This window comes from Phaeoacremonium minimum (genome assembly GCF_000392275.1).
Source record: "Phaeoacremonium minimum UCRPA7 unplaced genomic scaffold PA7_03_scaffold_301, whole genome shotgun sequence".
NCBI classification, from domain to species: domain Eukaryota; kingdom Fungi; phylum Ascomycota; class Sordariomycetes; order Togniniales; family Togniniaceae; genus Phaeoacremonium; species Phaeoacremonium minimum.
Genome location: NW_006921206.1, coordinates 30,407 through 56,220, shown reverse-complemented (window position 1 = coordinate 56,220; position 25,814 = coordinate 30,407). Strand labels below are relative to the sequence as shown.

The 25,814-nt window shown below is 48.8% G+C and overlaps 4 protein-coding genes across 4 annotated transcripts; 2 read left to right on the top strand and 2 right to left on the bottom strand.

Annotated features, from left to right (window-relative positions):
* Positions 1 to 814: 814 nt before the first annotated feature.
* Positions 815 to 2,146, top strand: UCRPA7_3980 (putative golgi transport complex component cog5 protein; the record flags this gene model as incomplete). The annotated part of the gene is made up of 1 exon (XM_007916553.1): positions 815 to 2,146. One exon carries the CDS (start codon positions 815 to 817, stop codon positions 2,144 to 2,146), a length of 1,332 nt encoding a protein of 443 aa, XP_007914744.1.
* Positions 2,147 to 3,666: 1,520 nt separating this feature from the next.
* UCRPA7_3979 (putative nad dependent epimerase protein) lies at positions 3,667 to 4,404 on the bottom strand (the record flags this gene model as incomplete). Its single annotated transcript, XM_007916545.1, has 2 exons — positions 3,667 to 4,322; positions 4,398 to 4,404. 2 exons carry the CDS (start codon positions 4,402 to 4,404, stop codon positions 3,667 to 3,669), a joined length of 663 nt encoding a protein of 220 aa, XP_007914736.1.
* Positions 4,405 to 17,135: 12,731 nt separating this feature from the next.
* Positions 17,136 to 18,209, top strand: UCRPA7_3978 (putative fasciclin domain-containing protein; the record flags this gene model as incomplete). Its single annotated transcript, XM_007916546.1, has 4 exons — positions 17,136 to 17,162; positions 17,215 to 17,256; positions 17,308 to 18,081; positions 18,162 to 18,209. 4 exons carry the CDS (start codon positions 17,136 to 17,138, stop codon positions 18,207 to 18,209), a joined length of 891 nt encoding a protein of 296 aa, XP_007914737.1.
* Positions 18,210 to 19,636: 1,427 nt separating this feature from the next.
* On the bottom strand, positions 19,637 to 21,284 carry UCRPA7_3977 (putative cytochrome p450 protein; the record flags this gene model as incomplete). The annotated part of the gene is made up of 3 exons (XM_007916534.1): positions 19,637 to 19,753; positions 19,811 to 20,967; positions 21,047 to 21,284. 3 exons carry the CDS (start codon positions 21,282 to 21,284, stop codon positions 19,637 to 19,639), a joined length of 1,512 nt encoding a protein of 503 aa, XP_007914725.1.
* Positions 21,285 to 25,814: the final 4,530 nt, after the last annotated feature.

Below are 25,814 nucleotides of genomic sequence, written 5' to 3'. Positions count from 1 at the left end.
GACGAGGACGAGGACGACCGTTAGGAATAGACACGGGAATTTATTAGAGAATTATATGGATATGGATATGGAATGGGAATGGCCCGTCGACAAGTCAAGAGGTCGGAAGAGGCGGATGGAGAAGAACGGGGCCGTTGACAACAAAAACTTGACCACTGCGAAATGCGAAATGGCTGGACTTGCCGAAGCTCCGGGGGAGCCTTGGGAAGATTTTAATCACTCAAGGTGGGGAGGGGAGCATGCCTCAGTCAGTACCGTAAGACGGACAAACACGCCAATTGCACGGCTCGGAATTCCTCAATGCCAAAGAACCGCTCTTCTATCTCAATTGTCAATTGACCGTGGTGATTAACTATGTCAGCATTGTGTAGACAAATTGTAAGGGTAAGGGACTCTGGCAACTCATCACTCATCACTCTTAGTCTTGCTGCCTCCTCAGATGTTTCTTCAGTTAACGTTATGACTTCACTGACAGACAAGCCTTGTAAGCAAGCACCCCCCAGCAGCAATAATGTGGGGCCGCAGACGGGAAGCTCCAACAGTCAGTGCAGTGCCGTGCACTCCTCGTTATCCCCTTTGGGCTTGGCGTCAGTTAGGAGCGTCGAACAGGTAGCTGCAGATGCCAAGTCCACCAAACCTCATCTGCCCCTCGAAGCTCAGCTCCACCGCCCGCCCACACGACAGCATTGGCAGGTATTCTGCCACGTTTGGGGGATGACTTCCGGAGTCTTGTCTAGACTGACGACAATCCATTGATCCAGTCAATGGCCTTACCAAGGTCGCCACCACAGCCTTCCTTCCGACCATCCTCAAGATGACCACCACTCGAGAGGAGGAAGAGCCCTCATACATTGATTACGAAGCCTTTCTCGACCCTGGATTCAGCCCGGCGTCATTCGCAAACACCCTCGTGCTCGCGACTAACAATCCCAACGATGTGCCCCTAGATCTCTCGACTCCTCTCTCAAGAGTCCTCTTCGACATTCAGGAGATTGACTCGCATATCGACCTCCTCACTACACGATCTGCCATTCCACTGCTTGCTCATACCAAAGAGCAGACCGACGCCAGCGGTCGCATCATCAGCGAGATCGACGGCCAGGTCAAATCGTTGAACGACAGCTACAAACAGCTCGAGAAGGAGGTCACACAAAAGCATGCAGAGGCGGATGAGGTCCGGCAAGTTGCCTCGAGACTCTGGGAGACCCTGAAGCTCGGCCGAGCTGTCGGCAGATGCTTACAGCTAGGGAGACAGCTCGAGCTTCAGCACGCAGAGCTTGCGCCTGGCACAAAGAAGGAAGACCATAGGGCCCTCGTACGATGCGCGCATACGATACTATCACTACGAGAATACTTCGAGGCTAAGGCACCAGGAGAGGAGGGACACGGTTTAGATCGGGTGGACACCGTACGAACCCTCCAGGACAGCATTGTCTTGCCGATTGAGCGGTCTGTCCGCGAGACATCTGAGCGCCTCATCCGAGAGTTCTCAATGGGGAGCGCCTCGGGATCTGCAACATTCGCTCAATCAGAGGAGGCAAAAGCCAGGACTATCTCGGCGCTCGTCACACTTTACCTGATCTCGCCGACGGCACTGGCAAAAAATGAGAAGTGGTCGCCGACTCTGATGCTGCAGGCGCTAGAGGTATATCTGCGGACCGCCCTGCAGAGTAGCATAGCGTCGCTCGCACGGTCTCTAGCAGCTTTGCCAACACTTGAACGCACACTCGCCGAGGTCAGTGCGAGGTGTCAGAACATTATCGCCCTTGAGATTGTGCTGGAGTCTACCAAAGCGCCACCTCACCCGCTTGTCCCGTCACTGGCGGAGAGGAGCCCTGGAAACTTCCTGCAGCCTCTTCTGTCCTACCTTGAAACTGGATCTCTACCCTCATACTTCTGGCGCACAATGGCGAGTAGCTTGTCGACAAGAGTGCAAGAAATCATGAACCGCGGCGGAGTATCCGCTCGAACATTACGGACGAACAAGAATAATGTTGGTGATGCTATCAAAGACTGCGTTCTGCGGGGTGTTCAGCCTCCAAGTGCCGTTGCTGCTGGTGCAAAGGCGAAGAGCGAAAAGGCTGGCGGATGGGAGAGGGAGGTGGCAGTCATGGTCGGGAGCGTAGTCGGCAATCTAGGCCGATAGCATTGATGAAGGGGTCCTGGGGTCATACCTAGGTAGTATCAATATTATAGGTTTGTTCCGGGGGCCTATAAAGATCCATGAAATCTGAACGTCAAGAAAAGAGGGAACAAGTTTCCAAAGAAATCGAGAGCATAGACCATGGCGTATATCCTGCCCAACATGAAGTTTTGAGCGTTACTTGATAATGGTGCAAGCCTACCCCTTGTTTGCTTGATTTCATGTTGTAACTATTCTGCCAAGGGCTTAATTCATCTACGTCGATCCTAAAATTGTCGAAAATGAAACGTGGAAAGCCTAGATTGATATGCGTACCACAGATCGAGTGCATATATATATATATATTTATAGAACAATTTTGACGTCTTCTCTTATCTTTTTGCGTATATTATAAGCCCATATCGTGTCCATCCAGGGACCCATTTCGAGCACAATGGACCCGTCACACGTCCCTAATCGTTCAGAGAACTCGTTCCACAGCCAACAGCCCCCGTCAAACGCAGAAACAATACCATCAGCCTCACAGCCAGGGCAACGAGTCTCTCCCACCGTAGAAGTGGCCACGGTGTGGAAATGACCGCAGGATTTACACTCCCACCATTTCGGCTGTAGACGACCGGGCATCATATTGAGATCGTCTCCCCATTTGACGGCCTGGTTATCGGCGTTCATGAAGATGTTTGTCTCGCCTCGCACTGACTGTTTGCACTTGAGACATTGACCTCGATGATATACGTTGATTCGTTTGCACTCCTCTCCATTTTCATTTTTCCGAAAGCATCTCCACATAACAGTCGAGACTCTCTGGTCAGGGAATCTCGACCGGCCGACTTGTTTCTCCGTCAGCCCACGGATCGCATACGGACTATGCTTGAGCAATTCATGTATCGTGATGGGAAGCTCATGTTTCGTTGGTGGAGACCCTGAGAAGACTGGCAATTTCGAGCTCATTGTCTACCTGATTATACCACGTTTGCACACAACAAGCAACTGCATAAACAAGGCAGTGACTGCAGAATGATGGAAGTAGCTTGAGAGATGCAATTTTTATATAATGCCCCCAAGAGTAGTAAAGATGTGCCAATATCATATAATGTGAATCATTGTGTAGGACTTAGCCAACGGCATATAAGCTGTTGCCCTCGACATCGGATGCCAGAGCTCTGTGTCCCGGGTACATTGCTCTAGCGAGCACAAAAGGACTTGAGATGGGTCCAACCATGCACAAGATTTCCCCAGCTAATTCTACCAAAAAGGGACCAGCGATTGCATTCTATCTTCATGTTGGGTTCCTTCCGAATTCCTCGAGTCCAAAATGCTTCCAAGCAGCGGACAAGGCAGCAAAGTCTGGATAGAGCCTTGTCCCTTGACCGTAACAGACAAACCTACATGTTACACCATTTATGTTGTGAGGGGTTTGATGTCGAAGTTGATATGCCGGTTGTGCGTGTTCGCCACGTTGTGTCAGACACTTTGACACCTGAGCATGTCAAACTTGTGCCATGCTCCGCCCAGTCCCATCTCTACCACCCAATCAGGCGCGCCGCGAACCTTGCCGGGGCAAACACCACGCTTTGTAACATCGTCATCTGTTTCCGGACAATTTTCTGCCGCAAAGCTGCAGCTTCATTGGCATGTGGGAATGGCATGTCCGGAACCTCCTTGCCAAGGAATTTGCATAGTGGCTCCCATCCGTCTGCTAGGTTGAACTCGAGGAGATTTTCCGCGGGAACCTTCTCCTTGATTTGTTCATAATGCTGTCGATACTTATCTCGGGCATTGGCCCTGATGGTCTCGACGTCTAAAGCCCCGAAGAACCCATACATTATCTTTCGGTTTGCAGGTCCTGCCACGGACCCTAGGAGAGGCTCGACATACGAGACGAAGAACTCTGGAACGGGCCCCCAAAGGGCCTTGAGCACGCTTTCGTCGAGGCTCTTGTACCACCGTTCAATGTCTCGCCGCACGAGGACGATCTTGGCTTCCGGGTACGCCTCGATGAGCTGAGGCGCAAACATAGAGGCAACATCAGTGACAGCCTCGCACGGTCCAAAAAGCTGGTCCCAATCATCGCGAGTGAAAGCTTTGCCCGTGTAAGTCGGCAGGTTGGCGAATGTCGCATCTGCGGCCTTATCAAAGATCTGCCAGTCGGTAGGACTGTCAACGGCATCCACACCATCTTGATGCAGGTCAGTACTTGCTTCATTAGAACACCGGCAGATAGCTAGGTGAAGGATTTCACAAGAGCAAATACCCAGCATTGAAGTGGGTCTCTGTCTTGAATCCCTCAATGGTGGCTACGGGAGGCAAGGGGGCTCATCTACAAGAATCGCTTACGGTAAACATCTTTAAGACCGAGCACGGTCAGAGCTTCCGCTACCGAATATGTGCCCGTGCGTGGAAGACCGAGAGCCAGCACTACCATCGGCCGCGCGGGCCCTTTTGCAGGAGGCGGAGGCATGGTGAGCTGGTCGCCTTGGGAGTGCAATGCTGTGATGATATTAAAAGGCTAAAGAATGAAGAAAAGCAAATAATTGAGGTCCAAGCTTTAAAATACCACGCGCGAAGAACAGACGCCAAGCAGATAACGTCTATTTAGAGGACCGAGAGCCACCGTGCCGCGAATCGCTAGTCTAATGACCGGGACAATGCTGGCATCTTGCTCCCATCAGCCCTAGCTGGGATGTACTGTCCCTGGGGCAGGAAATTAGAGCTTGCTTGATGCCCCTGACGCCGCTGACGATCATGGATTAGACTGGACCGCAATTTTCTCCCCGTGAGTGGTCTTGTCAAGCCCTTCGGCGTGGAACTCCGTAGCGCCACTGGATCCTGCCTCCACACCGCCCCGACTTCCGAACAATTCATCTTCGTCTCCAAAGATTCTCGCGATCTCTTCGAGAGGCAACCGATTGGTATCAGGCCAATAGACGAGAATTAGAACAGCAGCTATGCTGCTCGGAATGATAAAGCACAAATAATACTTCCAGCCGATGTTCTCGAGAGCTGTTGGCGCTGCCTGCAGCCAGACTATGTTTAGGAGGCAGATGCCCGCAACGCCAAGCGAGATTCCCTTTGCGCGAAGATGGAAAGGGAAGATTTCTCCGAGCACGCTGAATTGGACATTGTTCATAAACTCGTAGCAAGCAACGTACACTAAGAAGAGGGATTAACTCTGGTCGACCTGCTAGTCTTGCGGACTGTGCTTAACGTACAGAAGATCATTGCAACAGCAGCCTTCAATGCACTCTTATTGACGTCTGGGCCAATTGGATTGCGAGCAACGAGAATGCATTCTACAATGAGAACGATGACACAGGATATCATCCCACCGGCGATCAGCTTCGGTCGCGGCACCCGGTCAACTATGAACATTGACAGCACACTGGCAACAAAGGCCGTCGAGACCCATGAAGCCGCAAGTGCTAATTGTGTAGCAGTGTGGTAACCAAGACCAGCATAGATTGTTGGGCCGTAGACTATTGTAGAGTGAGCGCCATATCTTGGCACTAGTACGAATTAATGAACTTACTGTTAATCACCAATATACCAGAGAATTGAATGCTTGCTGTGGTTCCGAATCCTAAGATGGACCGCTTTCTGTAACTGGGTTTCTTGAAGAGCATGGTCAGCCAATCATTTGGTAACGTCCTATCTATAGCGATTTGTGACTTGATTTGCTCCATCTCGATATCTGCTTCATGCGGCTCATGTAGTTTAAGAAGGACAACTCTCGCATCATCGATCCGGTCTTTCATCACCAACCATCGTGGTGATTCTGGTATCCATGGCATACATATCAAGAGAATAGTAACAGGTAAGCATTGCAATGCCAACATCGGACGCCATTGGTTATTCGCCTTTGGATGGAAGAAGAAGAAACCGTAGCTACCCCAGATGGCCACGTTATACCCAGCGAGAAGGACTAGACCCATGAGAGTGATAAAGCCTCCTCGATTCTTGGGCGGCACAACCTCATTAACCCATATGGGCACAGCGGCGAGGAGAGAGAACGCACTGCATGCTGATTAGTGCTGACATCAATATCCAAATCTAGAAAGACATACCCCGCTCCAGCAATGAATCTGAACAGGATAAATTCCCCGATGTTGGATGAGCCTCCGAGAAAAGCACCAGAGACCAAGGTCAAAATCGAGGGCTAGTGCAGTTTGAGTAAATCCAGGAGGGAAACCAAGCTTTGCTCATTAGATTCCCGTACATAAACTATTCCCCATTTACGCCCAAATTTGTCGGCAACCCAAGGCACCGTAAAAACAACCAGAAAGCCTCCGGTGGAGTATAAACCCTAAACACATCAGTCAAGAACACGAAATTGCTGTTCTATATCTTACAGTCATTGTGGAGATCAGAGCAGTTGCGTGCTTTCTAGTCTCCAGGTCATAGTACTCGATGAAACTTGGTTGAGCTATGTCTACAGATCAATTTAGGTATTGAACGCTTTGAAAATCCTGCTCACCTAGGGTTGGCCCTATTATAGCAGTGCTATATCCGTAGGCAAAGGCGCCCCAACTCATTGTAATCACCATGAAGACATTGTACCAGTTGAATTGTCGCTTGTCAGTAGCCTGATTGGGCAAATCTCTAGATGTCTTCATCTTGAAATAGCGGTAAAAGCAATTGAGGTACGGCTTTGTTTTCGTAAGAGAAGAGAAGAACGAAACTCTAGATCATGGCTCGCCGTCTACATGGCTTACCTTTATATGATCTTAGGGGAGCCATGAGCAGTCACCAAGTTGGACCCCAAGGCTTCTAAAGCGTGTGTCTGCATCAGCATCTGCATGACCAAAGGGCATTTGCAACTTGAGTTAGTCTACACTTTACAGGTAAGTCGTGTCGGAGTTCTTGTACTTCTATTGGTTGATTTTGATTGTTAAAATCCGAGGAAACGCTTCAAACAGCATAGCTGAGGTGAGAGAAACGGCACAGAGGGTTGGCTGACCACCCCGATAAAGCTCCCTACATCAAATGTTCGTTCATTTACTGCTAGTGATAGTTGTAAAATTTCCAAGACCATACAAATTACTGTTTCGAAACGTGGATGTGTAAGACTTAGCGACTATTACTATACACCGGCACATGCACAAGGGAGTGTGCTCCGTCTTACCCGCACGAACTCCAGAACTGCTATTGGAAGTCATTGTAAGCACTCTAACGGCTTTCAGTAAGGTTATTGGCCGCTCTCACGATATGACTACTCGACTGTGTCATTCAAGTTCGTTGTATCTGTCGAACTTTTGCGAGCCTCTTGCTATTAGGTTCATGATCACTCTAAACTTGGTTGCACAGGTTCCAAATAAAATCACAGTCATTTGCTCTAACAGGGGCATGAATTGATTATTGGTGGGTGCTATCCCTAAGGAGGCTCTCTCTGCGTGAGAACCGCATTTGCGTGCTACTAGTGGTGATCGTAAGCATCGCCCCCAATTATGAGATGTTACTATGTTTCTATTACTTTGTGGTCGTATTTCCATGCGCTATGATTAAAAGGGCCTCGCTGAGATAGGCGGGAATGTACGTTGATTAACTCCGATTGAGAGGCTATTTGTCGCATAATCTCTGCTCGTGCGACGGAGACTCATGGGACACACTCAACATAGTAAATCGTGGTGTATATCCTAAGACTAGAGCTTGGAGATACTGTGCCAAGAGTTATGTAGCCACGATTGACCTGTCAATGTTCCCCGACCCATTCGCTATCCCAAGAGTTTCGACAATGCCCACTATCCTTGTAAAATCTCCATTTGACTTGCCGGTCCAATTGTTTGCAGAATCTTCTCTTTGAGACATGTAAAGTCTTGCCTGAAGGTACTCCCCAGACGTAATCGCAGGCTTCCCCGGGGATCTGACTAATGTGCCCTCAGAAGTGTGTTGAAGAATCTCAACACGTGCGTCTACAAGTAGCTGACATTAGCGTAAGACATACATGTCTTCAAAGTATCAACTTGCCTTCATTAGCGTTGATAAAATATGCCATAGACCAACGATCCCGTCCTATTGGTAGACTATCGAAAGAAATTCTGTGAAGTGTTGACTTCAAAGTCTGTCCACTCCACATTGCGAGGGCGTCACCTATGTTCACCACCAAGCCATTGGGTATCAGGGGTACAGGGAGCCATTTTCCGGCTGGAGTTTCGACTTCCAGCCCCTCGGAGCGCGGCCAGACGAACGTTAAAGTTCCCCAATCAGTATGAGTTTGGAGTCGAGGAAATCTTTGATCTGGCTGTTCTGTCAATTTCGGATAGTGGAGCATCCGTAGAACGCTTCCAGGACCCTCATTGTCGTCATGAGCGGCAGTGAAGTATTCAGGCGGAAGCCCAAAATGTGTGGCAAACCCACGCAAGAGAAGCAATGCTAGAATATGGCATCGCTCTTTAAAGCTTTCGACATCGTGTCTTTTCTCGGAATCCCACCAGGATGGCACATTGTCGCCTTTTTGGACCTCTCCTTTTGCTCCGCCAAAAACCATCGACTCGTTCACTCCGATTCTGAAAAAGAAGATCAGCATATTTCTTCATTTGAAAAAACAAAGACCTTCGGAAACGATGCCTACCTAGAACATTTGCGATCATAGCCCATCTGCCGTTTATTAACAGTACATTCAGACTTGACTGTTAGAGGTTGCTGGCAAAATTCTCCATGCTAGAGGTTTCTGATATCAGCGTTTCATTTACACTAAAGAACCAATTTCTGGGATACCTACCAGCTCAAACATACGATCAATAGCAGATGATGGAATCCCATGGCCGGTCAAAATCATAAATCCCCACACTTTACATGCTTGCACGATCTCTCTAGTCTTTTCCTCGAAGCATTCCTCATATGAGGATACGTCTATAATGGGGAAAACTTCACTACTCATTTTACTATTTCATATACGGGCCATGCATGAGTGAAGTGAACAGTTGTCATGAAGAGAGTGCAATACATTGCCGACTGATGCTGCTGGTATGAACTCGCCATGTTATCATTGTTGGCAGGGTATGCTTAGATACAGCTTGCGGGGCAAAGGCAAACGGGCTCGGCCGAGATTGAGATATCAAGATAAGAGATGCAGCTTCATACATCAATATTCCGGCCGGAATGAATATAAGTACATGGGAGTTGTAAGCTTGCATGAACGTCCTGAGTTTGAATTGGTCAATAGCATTCTGGGTAGAACAGCATCTCCTCTTGTCTCCCAATCGCCACATCAGCGATTGAGTAAATATCTGTCATTTGGAGTATTACCACTGTCTATCGGGCACTCGCCCTTTGCAACCTGCCAAGTTTGGAGTGAATTGACGGGTACCTGTGTAACTGCTGTTCTGTGCGATGCAGGCTATGCTATTTTACTTCTCGCCCCACCTAATGGGCGACCATCCGTAAAGACATCAATCGGCCCTCTCCGATACCACAGAGTCATATCTCAAGGTGGCCCTCAAGATATGCGTGCTTGATAACGTATAGACATACCAAGCCCTGTGAGCTCGCTGGATAGCCCTCCAAAAGCGGGGGTTATAGATAGAACCCGGCCGGTGCAGCATAAAGGGTGGGGCCTATGAAGCCTTGCGATAAGAACAACGACTGTGTGAGACGATCGCCGAGCCAATTGGGTTTTGATATGCTTCTCCTTCGAATGATGTGGATCGGCAGGGCGGTGATGTGCTGATATTCTTATCTCCTGCCTTGGCAGCGCAGACTCGTCTGCGCTCTGCGTTATAAGCAAAATGCATACCTACCGAACTTTTGCTAATGTCCAACACCTGTGAGAGACTGATGTTTGTTTCCTCGTCATGGATTACACCCGATCCCATCTTAAAGGGTGGTCAAGCAAAGCCAAGTTAAGGGCTACTTCGTTGGAATCATGGTATCTGCCGAAGCAGAATGGTACACTTGCTCCAGATTATGTCTGGAGCAACCCTGGTAGGCAAAGACTCACTGTATCTGTGTTATGAGGACATAATCTGATAGCTGCTACCTCCAGATCAAGACCCTGTTCCCGAAGAAAAGCGAACCTGGACCGCTTGGTCTTTTATGGGCTACTGGGTAACTTACTCCTTCATATCCCCTGTCGCACCTAATGTCTCTGTGATAGCGTCATTCTGATGGTAACTGTATCACTTTTGATTGCTAACCAACAATTTCATCAGTTTTCAGATCTGTTTACAGTGCCAGGCTGGCAGGCAGCGTCGAGTATACTGCTCGTCGGCCTGGGAACTACAGATGCGATTCTCATCACTTTGTGTGCTGGTTTCTGCAATTCTATCCCAACAGTGTTGAACGGAGCGATCGGTTCTGAATGGCATATTCCTTTTCCGATCGCCGTTCGTGCGAGCTTCGGCTATTGGCTTTCATATTTTGCCGTCGTGACGCGATGCATCCTGGCGTTGTTTTGGTTTGCCATTCAAGGCTACGGCGGAGCTTCGTGCGTAGCTGCAGTCATTAAGGCGATTTGGCCATCGTTCGCCAATATTTCCAATCACATGCCCGCAAACTCTGGGAGTACCACTCAAATGATGGTTTCCTACCTCATATACAACATTATCCAGTTTCCTTTGCTTCTTATTCCCACTCATAAACTGCACTGGCTGTTTCTTGCTAAGGCCCTGCTCGTCCCTCCCGTAGTCGTTGCCATGACTATTTGGTGCTGCCTCAAGGCTTCTGGAGGTGCCGCAAGCGTCTTTGCTATCCAAGCCACGGTGTCGGGAAGTGAGAAAGCATGGCTGTGGCTCGCGACAATGACTTCTGTCACTGGTGGTTACTCTACTCTGGCAGTGAACATTTCAGATTTCTCACGGTTTAGCAAAAATCCAGGAGCGCAAGTATGGCAGCTCCCGATTATTCCAGCTTTGAAGGTCTTTACTTCACTTTTCGGGATAATCTGTACAGGAGCTACTCTGAAAATATACGGCGAATATGTTTGGTGAGTAATCCCCAAAGTCTGTTGCCCTATTACAACTATTTCTTTCGAGTTCCTTAGACACATCCGCGCCTATTGTCGAAGGCTACTCTAGTTGCATGCTTGCCTGAAGAGAAGAATTGTTTGCTTTCCCGATGTTAATGGATCTCCTCTCACTAACTGCAAAAGGAATCCTCTTACAATTGTCTCGAGTTGGGGAGATACACCAGCAGGACGCTTCGCTGCATTTGTCTGTTCCGTGGTCTGGCTACTCGCCCAGCTCTGTTGCAACATTTCAGCAAATTCGATAAGCTTTGCAAACGACGTCACAACACTGTTCCCGAAGTATTTCAATATCCGTAGGGGAGTAATTTTGGCATCCTTTGTTGGGGCGTGGGTCCTAGTTCCCTGGAAAATCATGGCGTCAGCATCAAGTCTGTTGAGCTTCATGTCTGGTTATGCTATCTTTCTTGGCCCTTTTGCAGGAATTATGTGTTGCGACTATTGGCTTATACGAAGGAAGAAGTTGGATATACCGGCACTCTATGACCCAAAAGGCCGCTATCGTTACAATAAGGTAAGCTCTGATGGGTACAAATTAAGGATCGACCTCGACTAATGTGATTTGCGATCGTAGTACGGCACAAACTGGCGAACTTTGATTATTTTGATTTGTCTGATTCCACCCCTCTTACCAGGTCTTGCTCATGCAGTAGCCAAGTCTACTGTATCTATTCCAGTAGGGTTGTCACATCTTTACGCCATCAATTGGTTGTTCGGGTTCATTTCTTCTATCGTGATATATTATGCTTTAATGAGGCTGTTCCCGGCTGAGAAAACTATGGTCAGCGACGTTAATGTTATTGATGGTGTCGGGGAGCAGGATATTACCGAATCCGCTAGCGCTGATGCCATCAAGGAAAGACATGAGACTGTTGACATTGAGAAAGCCGTATAAGACACACGGGGGGCTATTGGAACCCTTGTCAAATACACTACTTGGAAAGTATTGGACCCTAGACTGTGATCCATTTGGGTTGGTGGCCTAGCTACATAGAAAGGACTCTTCTCTTTTAGCAGAGCTTTGCAAAGCTTCAATGTATTTGTCTTCAGATATCTTATTCAATAATGGCAAAGAGTCTGGCAAGACCGTGAGGTCTTTTTAAATAACATCTATGTTGGTACAAGTCGTTGCCAATATCAGTTTTGGTACTGTTCATCCTATTGAACAAATACGTAAAGCCAACTTTATTAAATCTCATTCGCTGCGTTCTTCCACAAGTTCTCCATATACACGATGCCTGCGTCAGTACCCAACCATGAGATTTTGTCTAAGACCTCGCTCCATGGCCACGCGTTCATTGGTATTCCTGATGACCTCCACTTGATTATCCAAATAGTGAGCCAGTCGTCATCATGTCTCTCTTGAATTTGAGAAGTGCTTGTGTCTCTATCCGGTATATTCCCGAAAACTAGTGCATAGGCACCAATTACTGTCCTCCACACCCATGTCTCCTCAATCGCCCCGGGATTGGTTAAACGGGGCAGTTCGGAAGGCTTCCCGTTTGTCATCGACAAGAGCGGGCCTAATATTCTGTCGCTCTTTGCTTTCGATAACGAGCCGTATAGCCATTTAAAGAGTTGAGTATCATGCCGTATATACTTCTCTCGGCTTGTCATGCATGTATAGATAGAATGACTTTGGTACTCCAAAGCTAGATGTGAAAATAGGTAAGGCACATCTCCCCAGGCTCTGACGGGATCACCAGCTTCTGAGATAGGTGGTAGGACAGAATGGGGATAAACTGGTGGCCGCTTAATCTGAATCTGAGAAGGAGAGTTAGGATTCGAAGAAGCAGATGCCCACATAAGAGCGGAAACCCTGCAGACGCATCAGCCTTGCCAACTTTACGTGATGAGTTGGATAGGACGAACATAGCAACTTTTCTTCGAAAAAAATCAATATATAGATGGCGACCGCGCTGTTTTTCGATAGAGTCGATTACTGTAAGAAGCCCGTGAAGGTGGGCCTCGGCCTCGCGAGATTGGTTTTCGCCTAGCTATGCACTGTATTAGTATCAAGGAAAGGACTTAATGGTAAGACTTTGCGTGAGACTCACAGTGGCACATATGATGCCTAGTATAACATGCGGAAGCCAATCGGGAATTTCTGAAGCGGACGGGTTCTCGACTTGTTGTTTGATAGAATGAATTACCTCACCCTTGTGAAGGATACATGTAGTTTTAACGGTCTCTTGTGACTGGGGCGCCAACTTGAAGCCTTTGTGGGTGCCATGGACAACAAGAGCCGTACGGAAGAAAGTAGAGTTCGATGTATCCATCTGGAAATTGTGAGGGTGTTTAGGAAACAATGCACGAACTCTTGTCTGACAATATACGACTGTATCATGTCTTAGCGCAGGAACGGCGCCAAGATGGGCCAACTTACAATGGTGGAAGAGTTCAGGCGACATACTGACCATTTCAATGGGAAGCGTGTCAAAAGGATCCGCGGGAACGCCAGAGAAAATGTGAGATAGATCCGTAGTCATGGGTACGGCCGGTTTATCCCATCCCCTCAAACCCGTTGACTGTGAAGTCGTGCCATCGTTGGAGAAAACACACTCGCTCCCACGGACGAGGCAAGATTTGCTGTCAACTTTGAGCAAATTACTTCGCAATCATTGAAGTCGGTCTTTTCACTAACCATACAGGTTTCCCGCCATCGCATTGCATGCGACGCTTCTTGCATGCTGCACAACCGAGTCGTGATTTGGTATGGGTTCTCCGCCTGCGGAAGTTGGTTGAATCGGGAGTTGGTGGGAAAGGGGGCTTTGACCGAGCCTGCTGGTCGATGTCGCAATGATTGAGCTCAAATACAGAAGCTAGACGGCCAAAGTCGTCCGAATCAGTTTGTGCTGGAGACGCATCCATTTCGCGCATTTGAAGACGGCGTTGCTCTTGATGCGCCAAAGCCTACTCATTAGCTGCTTCAGGCCGAGCACATCAGATTGTGTCATGATCTAACAGGGAACGCTTTGATTTTATTCTCCAACCTGAGGTCCGACAATGCTATCGGTCTCTTGGCATCGGGCTTACTTTCGACAGTCTCATTGGCCTGGCATCGGCATCCCCATTGGGCACACGGGAGCAACCCCAAAAGCCAGTTGCATTGCTTTTGATTTGGTCGGCAAGCGGCAAGCGTTAAACTTCCAACTGCTTCTCAGACTAAAGCGGCCTCTGCATTGGAGAAGTGCCAAATTTGGATCACAGGTGCGTGGCCAAGCCACAAAGCTGAAGTAAACTATCAAGATGACTCAGCTATTCCACCAATAGCCATGAAACATGAGCTGAACTACTGCATACCGCGTACTCGATTTTTGCTTGGTGCTCCTTCGAAATCTGTGTCGTAGGATTCAGTTCACCGTATCGCCGTGACTTTGCTAAACAGGTGAGATCAGACAAAACTCGAAGAGGCAAGCATGCACAAAGCCTATATGCAATCTTCTTACCATCAATAGCGGTCTTTCTCAATGATGGACAGTTATTGGACTTCACGCGATGCACCAGTGCTAGGAAGTGTGCTCATGAGCTGTACACTCAATCTTAAACGCATAATTTGCAAATTTTGGCGTGAAAAGCTTTTCAGATTTCTAGATACCTGACAGCAGCACGACTTAGTTTATTTTACCTGATATATCCGAACTCAGTGTCGCACTCGATTATACATGATGACGTTCATACGCTATTGCCGAGTTGCTATATGGCTCTATTGCTAGGTAAGCAACAGCGATTGAGATTTACGATGATTTACCATTAACGTTGGAAAAGTCTTCCAATACGTGACTTCAGTACGCCAGTACAAACTCAACCGCTTCATTCAAATACCTGTATTGCGCGCCTTCATGAACCTAGGTAAAGCTTTGGCTTCTGGAAGTTAATTCAGTGTGCAAAATTGTATCGAATTGAAGCTAGGCTGCGTCAATTCAGGAATGATCCTCCTGTTTTGTGCAATTGTTCATCATAATATGGTTGAAAAGCAAGCCAGCCCTTCTCTGGCCCACCAACTTCCTGAGCAGAATGAGCCGCCTCTTTCTCGTTGATAAAGTGTTTCTTTAATCCACCGGCAGCAGCAGCATCAGCCAAAAGTTGCGCATGACACGTCTTGTCGAGACTGATAAACCAAAATGCGGCTTCGTCGACAGATTTGCCGACTGTCAAAAGGCCATGATTTTGTAGAATGACAGCTTTGCTTGACCCTAAAGCATTGGCGATCCTCTGACCCTCCTCATGGTCTACTACTACACCACCAAAATTTGTGTAGACCGAATGACTCTTGTAGAAGCGGAGAGAATCCTGCGTCAACATCTCGAGTTCCCGGCCAAAGGCCGAGAATGCCTTGCCGTAAACGCTATGCGCGTGGCATGCTGCATGAACGTCTGGCCGGGCCTTGTGGATCGCGGAATGAATGGTGAAAGCGGCGGTATTGATGGGCTCGCTACCTTCTACAACCAAGCCGTTCTCATCAACCAGTATCAAGTCAGATACTTTGATTAGAGAGAAATGCATTGAGAGGGGGTTGAGCCCTGTGTAAAATGTTAGCAGCCCTCCCTGACAAAAGAGATGTACACATACAGAAGTGATCTGTCAAAATCGGATCGCGAACAGATATGTGACCGGCGACACCTTCATCATATCCCCGTTCGGCAAAGACGCGAAAGGCTCCAGCAAGATGTTGTTTCCGATACAGCCGTTCCTCTTCAAGCGTGTTGAACTTGGGATACCGCCGGATCTTTAGCTCCCTTCCGCTCTTAGTCAAGCCCATGGACTGGACCTGTGGAGGCGCATCGATTTTCACGGAAGGATGAGCAGTTGCATTGTGTTGATTTGAAGTCGCCGTGAATGAGCGGATGGTTGCTGGTGCCTGGCAACTGAGGACCCTGAAAATGTGGCGAGCGTGCCACGCTTGTCGGAGATTGCTGGTTCGCAGCATTGCTGTACTTAAACTCAATGCCATCCTCGCATCAGGCTTCACAAGGCGATTCTCCGTGCCAATGAAGAGATTATCAGAGCGAAGTTGAGTCTTCAAGCGAAGACCAACGGCACGTCATCTTGCGCGACTCGGACTGGCACCCCCGCATCTCCACATCCGTGATATCTCCGGAAATCGGGACCTGCCGATCATTAAGTTACAAGCGGCTCTGTGTTAGTCCTCTAGCGCCGCACGAGGAACGTGAAACGATCATGCAACTTCCATTACCGATTCAAGTTCAAGGGAACGTGTGTCAGGGGAAACTGTGCCGACGTAAGGCTTGTTTCCGCGGCTCGCCCGTTTGGTTTCGGTCGATCGAATACGGCAACTATCAACGCGCGGCTCGGTGCAGGTCCGGCTCCGGCTGCCTTATCATGTTCGCACCACAACGTCGCACTCAATGCCGCAAGGACGCTTACTAGCTGAATGGAAAAGGATTTAACAGCCTATTGATGGCAGGCCTAAGCTCCTCCGTGAACAAAACATCGAATGGACAGCGGCCGCGGCTAGTCTTCGAATGGCGCTAGGGGATGACATTATTTCGCTAAACCCATGTAGTGCTGACCAGCCGCGCTGCCCCGTCACGATTTCTTCGCTCGAGATTGGAGGGCATCACCTTGGCGGGGTGTGAGCTTAATTATAGAACCCTGGTCTCTTTCGTTACAGGGCACGCCACGAAGCATGCTACGATATTGGGGGCGCCTTATTAAGGGTAGCTCTGGAATCAATAATCCCCTGTTGTGAGATTTTGCGAGATTCGCCCGTCCCATCGCTCTCCTGGTGTCCTAAATACCTCAACTTCGTTCGCTGCGTTGTAGTTCGTTTCTTTGCTGTTACCCTTTGCATGCTGCAAGGAGATAGCAGTTGGATTCAAGTCGTTCTTTGCTGTTTTCTATACGTTCTTTTCTCTTTAACTCGCGAAAACGATGCTCGGAGGATCAGGGCGCACAGCCCTGCGCCTTCAATCGGCGCTATGGGCGCTGATCTCGGTAATTACTTTTGTGCCTCTGGTGGCTGGAGATATCGCGGCGGATTTGGAAAATGCACTTGCAGACAAGGCAAATATGACAATTTATCGCAGCTTGATCAAGGTAAGCAGTCAGTATGAACACAGTTGCTTCTCAATCGCTGACATCAAGATAGCAACACCCAGACATACTCAAGAATGTGTCCGGAGAAGTAACGGTAAGTGGTGCTATCCACCCCTTTTAAGAAACAAAGATTGACAATAGACAGCTCCTGGCACCGAATGATGCCGCTTTTGCGAAAGTGCAGGCATGGAACTCAAAGAATGCCACCATGGTTGAGACTCTTCTCAAGATTGGATCCTTGCAAGGCTCAGTGTCTATGGGATCTATCAAAGACGGCGCGTCCATCTTTGCGCCAACTCTTATGGACGATCCGACTTACTCTAATGTTACCGGCGGCCAGAACGTGATCATTACACACCAGCCAGGTGACATTTATGTTGTCACTTCGGGTGTCGCTGCACGGAGCACGATACTGGAAACCGATGTGGCTTTCGACAGCGGCTTGATTCAGATTGTGGACTCATTACTGGTAGTACCAGCGCGACTAGAAACTACAGCTCGCGATGCTTATACTGATCTGACATCCTTTGTTGGCGCACTGTATGCCACGGATCTGATCGCCGAGTTCGCTGATACCCCAAACATCACTCTTTTCATTCCGCGCAACGCAGCCTTCCAGCAGCTGGCCGGGACCTTCTCTAACATGGCGACGGAAGATCTCAGGAAGGTCCTGCGGTACCACATGGCAACAAAGATGGTCGTACATTCCGAAGACTTGTTAAACGGCACCAGCGTCACCATGGGCGACGGTAAAACGATACATATTACGCGTTTCAACAATAACATCTACGTGGATTCTGCACAAATGATCCAAACGGATATTCTCATTGCCAACGGCGTGGTCCAGATGATTGATAATGTTCTCAATCCTGACAATGCTGATGCTAATCCAGATGTCACACAAAACACCCAAACCCCAGTGTTTCCACTCCAGGGAGCTACATCCACGGGCACAGCCGCCCCGACTCCATTTGCATCGGCCTTGCCATGCACTATCAGCTGTCCGGTGACAAATTCACCATCTGGATCAGTCTCGGCAGCAACTAGTAAGCCGAGCAGCTCGAGCAACGGTGTTCCACCAGCAAGATGTACGGGGTTGGGTGGGGCAGGCATCGGGTTGGGCGTTGCGATGGGTGCTGCCGGCATGAACTATATAGGGCTGGTATAATTCATGAGATGATTGTTACCTGTTCACTAGAAGGGTCCTCAGGCATGTGGCTAGTTCGTCTTACTACTATAGAAAGTAGTAATTCACGCCTCTAGAACAGGCAAGGACACGTGGGAGAGGCTTCGTCATTTGCATTTAGATGATACCAGTTTGTTTTCTCCTCAAAGTATGGCAATCAAGTGGCGCTTTGGACACCTATGTATTTTACCCGCGATTTGCAAGTCATCATACGGAGGTCCGTGTATGTGATTGGCACTACTGCTCACAGTTCGTATGAAATCCACGATGCTGCCATAATATGACCCAGGCTTCTTAGACGCATTCATGTGGAGCGTTTGCAAATGAAATAGGGGTCCTCTAAGGGTCTGACTTGTCTCGTTGGCATGACTTTTGACAAATCGAGTAATACCAGGGCTTACACCACTTGCTCTTTTGGGAAGATACCCCCTTATTTCGATATTGGGCTACTCTTCGTTCACTAATCTGAGACTTGCAGTTGGCCCGCCAATAATTAACGGGGTTCTTGTACGACCACAGAGAATTGACCGAAGAACTAAATAAATCAAAACGGGATGCAAAGAGTAACGATTTCATGGAACTTGGTTGGAGATTGCATTGGCGCTTATGTACCCCTTTTCCATATTCACACAAGCTCCCCAGTTACTTTGCCTCGGAACGATACCGCCACCTTTTCTCATCTCAACAATGACCTCTGCTAAGAACGCATCATTCTTATTGCTTTTATCATGATAACATCGTAAGCAGAGAGCATTTCTAATGCCTCCACAACATGCATTTCCATCTTCTTACTCAGAGTTAAATATGACTAACGATCATTCGAACAGACTAAGTGTACTGGGACTTCCTATCCTTAACAAGTCGCATTGACATTCCAGTAAGTATACTGTTTTAGAACCCATTACGCATTAGAACTAGCATCGGATCGAGTAGTCTTAGTATCAGTGAGACTTAGAAACTTTCCTTTCATAGGGATGTAGGACATTTCTCACTACTGTCACTATACATGTCAAACGAGTGCCCCTGCTACAAACGATACGTCTCTTAGTAGCCCGTCGACATGCCACCAAAACAGAAGACTCAGGAAAAGGACGATGCAGACTTAATTGAGTCTCAGGGTATCTAGCTGTTCTGAATAATCACACCTCACAAAGACCACGGTGCTAATTGAAGGCACAGAGGCCGCACCGATTTCCTCCAAAAATCGATCTTATTTGCGTTACGATGTCTACAGTCATTTCGTCATTGTACCTCACTGCCACTTCGACAAGTTACATCCCAGGACCGATTAGTCCTCGCGTTTATATGCTCTGACCCAGTATTCAGACTGTAAGAATATGCCGCAGCAGATAGACTTCCAAGGCTTTGTAGGGTCGACAAGTGCAAAATCAAATCGACGCCACAGCTTTACACGCAAAACATTAGCCACATCATACGATAAATCTGTGAAAGGGTTACTTACCTCGACGAAAATCTTGTTTAGTTCAATAAGAGCAACGTTCCGTCCAAGACACTGCCAGCGACCGTAGCTGAAAATCAACTCCAGAGTTGACTCCATCTGCTTGAGTTTCTCCGGGCTGGCCTCAAGCCACCTTTCAGGACGGAACTCATCTACGTCTTCACCCCAGATCTCTGGCCGCCTAAAGATCCCCCATGCACAGTAGCCAATCTTCGTGCCTTCGGGGAAATACATTCCTTTAAAGGTATCTCCGCCTTTGGGAACGTCTTTGGTCATCAAGCCAGTGACAGGGGGGAAGATTCGAAGGCCTTCTTTGATCACTGCTTGCAAGTACGGCATTCCTCTGGCCTCGGCATCAGAGATGATAGGTGTTGAGCGCTTAGTGGAAGCAATCTCGGCTCGTAAAGCGTTGACGACCCGGGGGCTTGTCATTATGTACAGCATTGTGGCACGAATGGCTGTTGCAGTAGTGTCAGAGCCGGCGAGTACCTGTACCAGAATTTCGGACTGAGCCTCCTGTTCGGTAAGGCCATGGGCTACAAATGATCCCAGCATATCCTTTTGGACCTTCTTGTCAGGACCGAATCGTTCCGCAGCCTTTTCCTTTGCAATGGCCATGATTTTGCCAAGCCCAAGCCGATCTTTCTCGGAAGGCAAAAGGCTCTTCAGCAGAGGAGACTTAAGAAGCTCCATAAGCCACGGCAGAACTGTCGTAACAATAATTGTAGGCACATTCTCTTCAGTCGTCTTAATATACTCGTATACGTCTGTGTCTGTCTCGAGAAAGCCAAAGGGCTGGCCGTAGGCAACAGTGGAGATAACGTCGAGGGTGAAGAACTGGGCTTTCCGACCCAAGTCGAATGGCTTATTGACAGAGACATACTTCGAATCAAACAGGTTGATCAAGTTCAAGATTGTCTGATCAATCTTCTTTTCAAGACCCTCAACCTCCCTCCCGGAATAGCCCGCGGCCATCTTTGCTCGTAGTTCGTTGTGCTTGTCGTCATCTCTCATAGACAGAACATTGTCCATATGGGGATTGAGTCGCATGCCATGGTACCAGTCGGAGCGTCGGTATCCCGTTCTGACATTTAGCATGTGCTTCATCAGGTCTGGGTCGTCCGTGATGAGATCGTTGGGTCCGATCCGAGCGACGGGGCCTGTGGGTTACACGGCGTCAGCATACGGCCTTGTCGGAAGATAAAGACTCTTCTCAATTGGTTCTGGCATGCTGCGTACCATATTTCTGGCAGACCTCATAGACATCCAGATGAGTTCTGCCTCCGCCAACGTGCTTGATCATCCACCATTTGGAGAATCCGGCGACAGATGGACCTTTGTACTGCCGCAGCCGGAAGAATTGCCGGACGGTGGAGATGATGCTCGCTAAAAGAAAAAGCAAGATGACCGTGCCAAGCGCCAGCAGCGATGGGCTTACCGCCAGCAGGCGATCCTTTGTTTCAATCAACGTGACCATTGTGGAACAAAGGACACAGAAGGTTTGGATGATGCTACAAGGAATGCACAGGGGCGGCACGAGGCAGAAGCAGCTGGCAAGAGAGTTGAGGGTCCCATGTTGCGTTCATGGGCGCCTTCGTTACTTAGTTATGGCTACCCTGTTACTGGTCACACACACTCCACTGCAACAAGGCAACGGGCCGGACCTAAGCAGACGCACTGTCGTCGAGCTAGGGGAAGACCCATGGCCGTGGACTGGGGGCGCTAAGCTGGAAAAGAGGCCATAACATATCATAATATTACAGGTCATCTTGGGCGATTCCCTGTTCGCACATGCTGATGGGTCTGTAGAGCATTGACTCGCAAGATCTCCGCACGAGTGTCCAATCATGCCCAGAGTGCGGAATGGAGTGCATCTGCCGCGCAGTGGGCGCAGCCATGGTTCGATCCTCTGTAAATTGCAATTGGTAGGTGTGTGCGGGACGCTCTCTCTGGATGGATTCGCCAATGCCTATGGCCCAACGCCAACGATTCGAGACACGCTCATGCTGCTCGCCATTGAAGTTGCACTGCGTCTCCCAGGCCCTTGGCTAGAGGACCAGCAGCCATGTGGGCCTAGACGCACAACCCTACAGTGCAATATTTGATGACAGCAGATGACATATAAGGCTCTAATTACCTAAGTAGCTTGATCATCTGATAAGACTTCATTTCAACTCTTGGCCGGGCATGCTAAAGTCGCCCTTTTCCACCGCCGCCTATCCCTTGGTCCATTTCTTTCCCGCCCCTAACGTTAACCAAACCTTACGTTACGATAACGAACCGCCGGCATGTGCAGGTCGTCGCCTCCGACAGAAGAACCGGACGCGCCACTGGTCGCTGATGTGAGCTCCCACCAAGGCCGAGCGAAGCTCAATTGTCGGGTCAATAGACTGACGAAGATGGCTTTGTAGACAGAGGATGTCGACGATGGCGATTCAGCGCTGAACCTGGTGAGGTCGACCCCAATCTGCCCGTGCCGTGGTGGGTTTTTGGTAGCACAGGCCATTGCTGACAGACTGCCTGGGTAAAAAGTCCGTGGTCAGCTCCACAACATCGATCAACTCTAGTATCCTGGCGTATCGACAAGAAAACGGAAGGACATATCACGCCTACAAGGAGGGAAGTAAGTGCCGTGTGCCCAATGCGAATTGACCAACGGCTGATGTTAGTCCAGAATATGTCCTACCAAATGACGAGGTAAGACACGACCCCCAAATGAGGTCACCCCTGCGTGCATGGGTGTTAACAGTTTTTCCAGACCGAAAATGAGCGCTTAGGTGAGCGAGCATGATTGAATTCAGTGCCTGGGAAACCTCTAACGTTTGACAGATCTTCAACACCATCTTATGACATTAACTTTTGATGGAAAGCTGTTCACAAGTCCCGCAGGCGAGGACAAGCAGCTCCATCGTGTTCTAGATGCAGGCACTGGAACAGGAATCTGGGCTATGGACTTCGGTAAGATCACCACCTTCTATGGAATCCTCGCCCAAGGGTACCCTGACGCTAACTCAGTGGAAAAGCGGATGAGCATCCCGAGTCACATGTGTGTCCTCATGACACTACCTAAACTCAGTTCTTTATGCTGACCATAGACAGGTCGTTGGAGTGGACTTGAGCCCTATTCAGCCGTCCTTGTGAGCCACTTTGCACTCCGACTAGATGGGGGTTATAATGATACTAATCACGAGATCCAGCGTGCCGCCTAATGTTTCATTCTATGTCGATGATGTGGAAGAGAACTGGACTTATGCAACCAAGTTTGACTTGGTTTACATCAGGATGATGACTGGTTCAATCGCAAATTGGCCCAAGCTTTTCAAGCAGAGCTACGAGTAAGCATCGCTCACAAACAGCATCTCATTGTCTTTACTCATCGACATTAGGAATCTAAACCCTGGCGGTTGGATCGAAGTTGTCGACATCACCTTTCCAGCTCTGAGCGATGATGGAACGCTGACCCCAGACTCCCCATTTTCTAAGTGGTGTAATTTGATGATAGAAGCTGCAAACAACCTAGGACGGTCTCTTGAAAGTGCCAAGTCTTATAAGGAGCAGCTCGAGGCTGTAGGATTCAAAAACACGGTCCAGGTCGTTCACAAGTGGCCACAGAATACGTGGCCAAGGGATCACAAATACAAGGAACTAGGTAAGTCTGCCTCCGCTAGTCATATCAAAGCATGTCGTATTCATTATGATCACAGGAATGTGGGCTTTGGAGAACATCAGCAACGGTCTCTCTGGATTGAGTATGGCTCTCTTCACTCGTGGCCTTGGTTGGGGTGCAGATGAGCTGGAAGTGTTTCTGGCGGACGTCAGAAAAGACTTGAGAAATCGACATATCCATAGTTACTGGCCCATGTAGGTGTATCCCCCCAACTTGAATTGCGGTCATACTAACTCTACTCACAGATATGTGGTATACGCCCAGAAGCCAGAATAGCACCTATCGCAGCCAGCCGCGCCTAAAACAATAGGGGGTTCTTTTACAGCATTTACGAGGTTTACGTCAGGTATCATTAAAAAGGTAAATATTTGCATGCATTTAGCAACGGATGTGCTATTTTGTGGATTATTGGTAGCTTGATTTAAAGAGCGAATTGGATTCATAGTTAGCATCGCAATAAAAGGATGTATCGAAGACTTCTCGATTGAAGTCTTCGCCCTGCTTATGACTCGGCTACCCCTTCAAATGCTGTACTTAGGCGATCCAGTTCCATCCCTTGACCCTTCCATCAGCCCACCGTACGCCAACGCAGCAAGCCGTGGCACCCATCAGCAACGCCCCATCCCAATATACGATACTGGTGTACGCTCCGGTTCCCTGCTCGGATGTCCCGAGCAGCTGCCCACCTACAGGACTTCCAAACATTGTTCCCAATCCTCTCACAAAGAGTATGAATGCATTCACAGCAGCGTATTGCTGAATGCCGAAGACTTCGGCGATCAGCGCCGGAAACAATCCATAGTACCCACCCGCAGAAGCACTGTAGAACACTATGAAAGCCAGCCAGAGCGAGAGAGAAGACGAACCGGTTAACAGAACACTAGACAACCAGAACGCAAAAACGCTAGATGCAGCGAGGAGTAAAGTCACAACGAGCGTGTTCTGTCGGCCTAGTCGGTCGCCCGCATAGCCTATCAAGATGCGTGCTACGGCATTTATGGCGTTGCTTGCTGCGAGAAGATTTGCGCCTTTGGAAGAAGTGAGGCCAAGAATCACGGTATAGGATGGAATGAAAGAGAGAGGTAATTGGGCACCGGCAGCCTAGAGTAATCTCAATGGTCAATTGTTAATCTAGCGAGTGGGGTTCAACGACAATGATTCGGACAACGAGCCCGCTGCCGCGTTCAAATCCTGAGGATTGGAACGATCATGTCCATTGAGAACAAGGAGGATTTCTTACCTGGAGAAATGCGGCTACAGCGGAGAACAGGAAGGCTGGTCTCGAAGCTAAAGCCCGTGAGATGTGAGTATTCCGCCTATCCGGCCCTTGCGCTGTTGAGACAGCAACAAATCGGCTTCTCGGCACTGTCCAGGCAATCGGCAAACCAGTGACCAGGTTCAACAGCGCATATAATCGAAGTGTCCAACGACCTCCAACAGCGCTGAGAAGTGATCGGATAAGGGATGAAAATATAAGTCCACCTGCGCCGCCACCAGCTAGAATCTAAAGAAACGGGCATGACAATTAGCAAAGGTTCATGAGATTCCACTTCAGAGCTCATTATGTGAAGGTCATTCGGGCTGTCTCTGTTGATGAAAGCAACTCACGGAATAGCGAACACTTTACTTACAATACCCATGGCCGTAGCCCGATGGTTAGTGAAGTACTCCGGTGCGGGAGCCAGGAGGGGGAAGTAAAGAAGGGACATCCCGAGGCCAACCAGAAACCCTTGCGTCAGAAGGAGCTGCCATATGGAGCGACTGAAGGAAGCAAGAGTGAATCCAGTGGACATCAAAAGCACCCCTGACACAGTTATTGTTTTTGGTGTCAACAGGCGCAAGACTCTTCGGCGCCAAAGCCGAGTCGACGGCGTAGTCGGCGCCCAAGTGCCATTCTCAATTCGTGAAATAATAGGATTCACCAGAATACCACCTGCCCAGGTCAGCCCATAGCATAGTGTGCCTACGAAAGCTAGCAGTGCAGTGGGAGGTGAGACCTGGGAAGATGGAGAAGGTTCTAGGACATTTTGGCTAGAAGATAGATAGTATTCCTGGAAAACTCCAAAGCACTGATTGTATCCTATAGTCAGGGCTATGGTAACGAAGGCAGAGGAGAGCACCGCTGCCTGCTTCTTCCGCGATATCGGTCTGAGGGCCGGTTCCGGCAAGGAGTCCAATTCAGGTCCGGCTCCGGAGCTCGGGTGCCGGCTCGTTAGCAACACTGCCTGAGTTTGTGTTGCCATTGTCAAAACACAGAACAATAAAAATGGCGAGCTTAGAAAACACAGATACTTGTGTAGGGATAGGAGTGTAAAATTGAGGCTCGGATGATGGGATTCA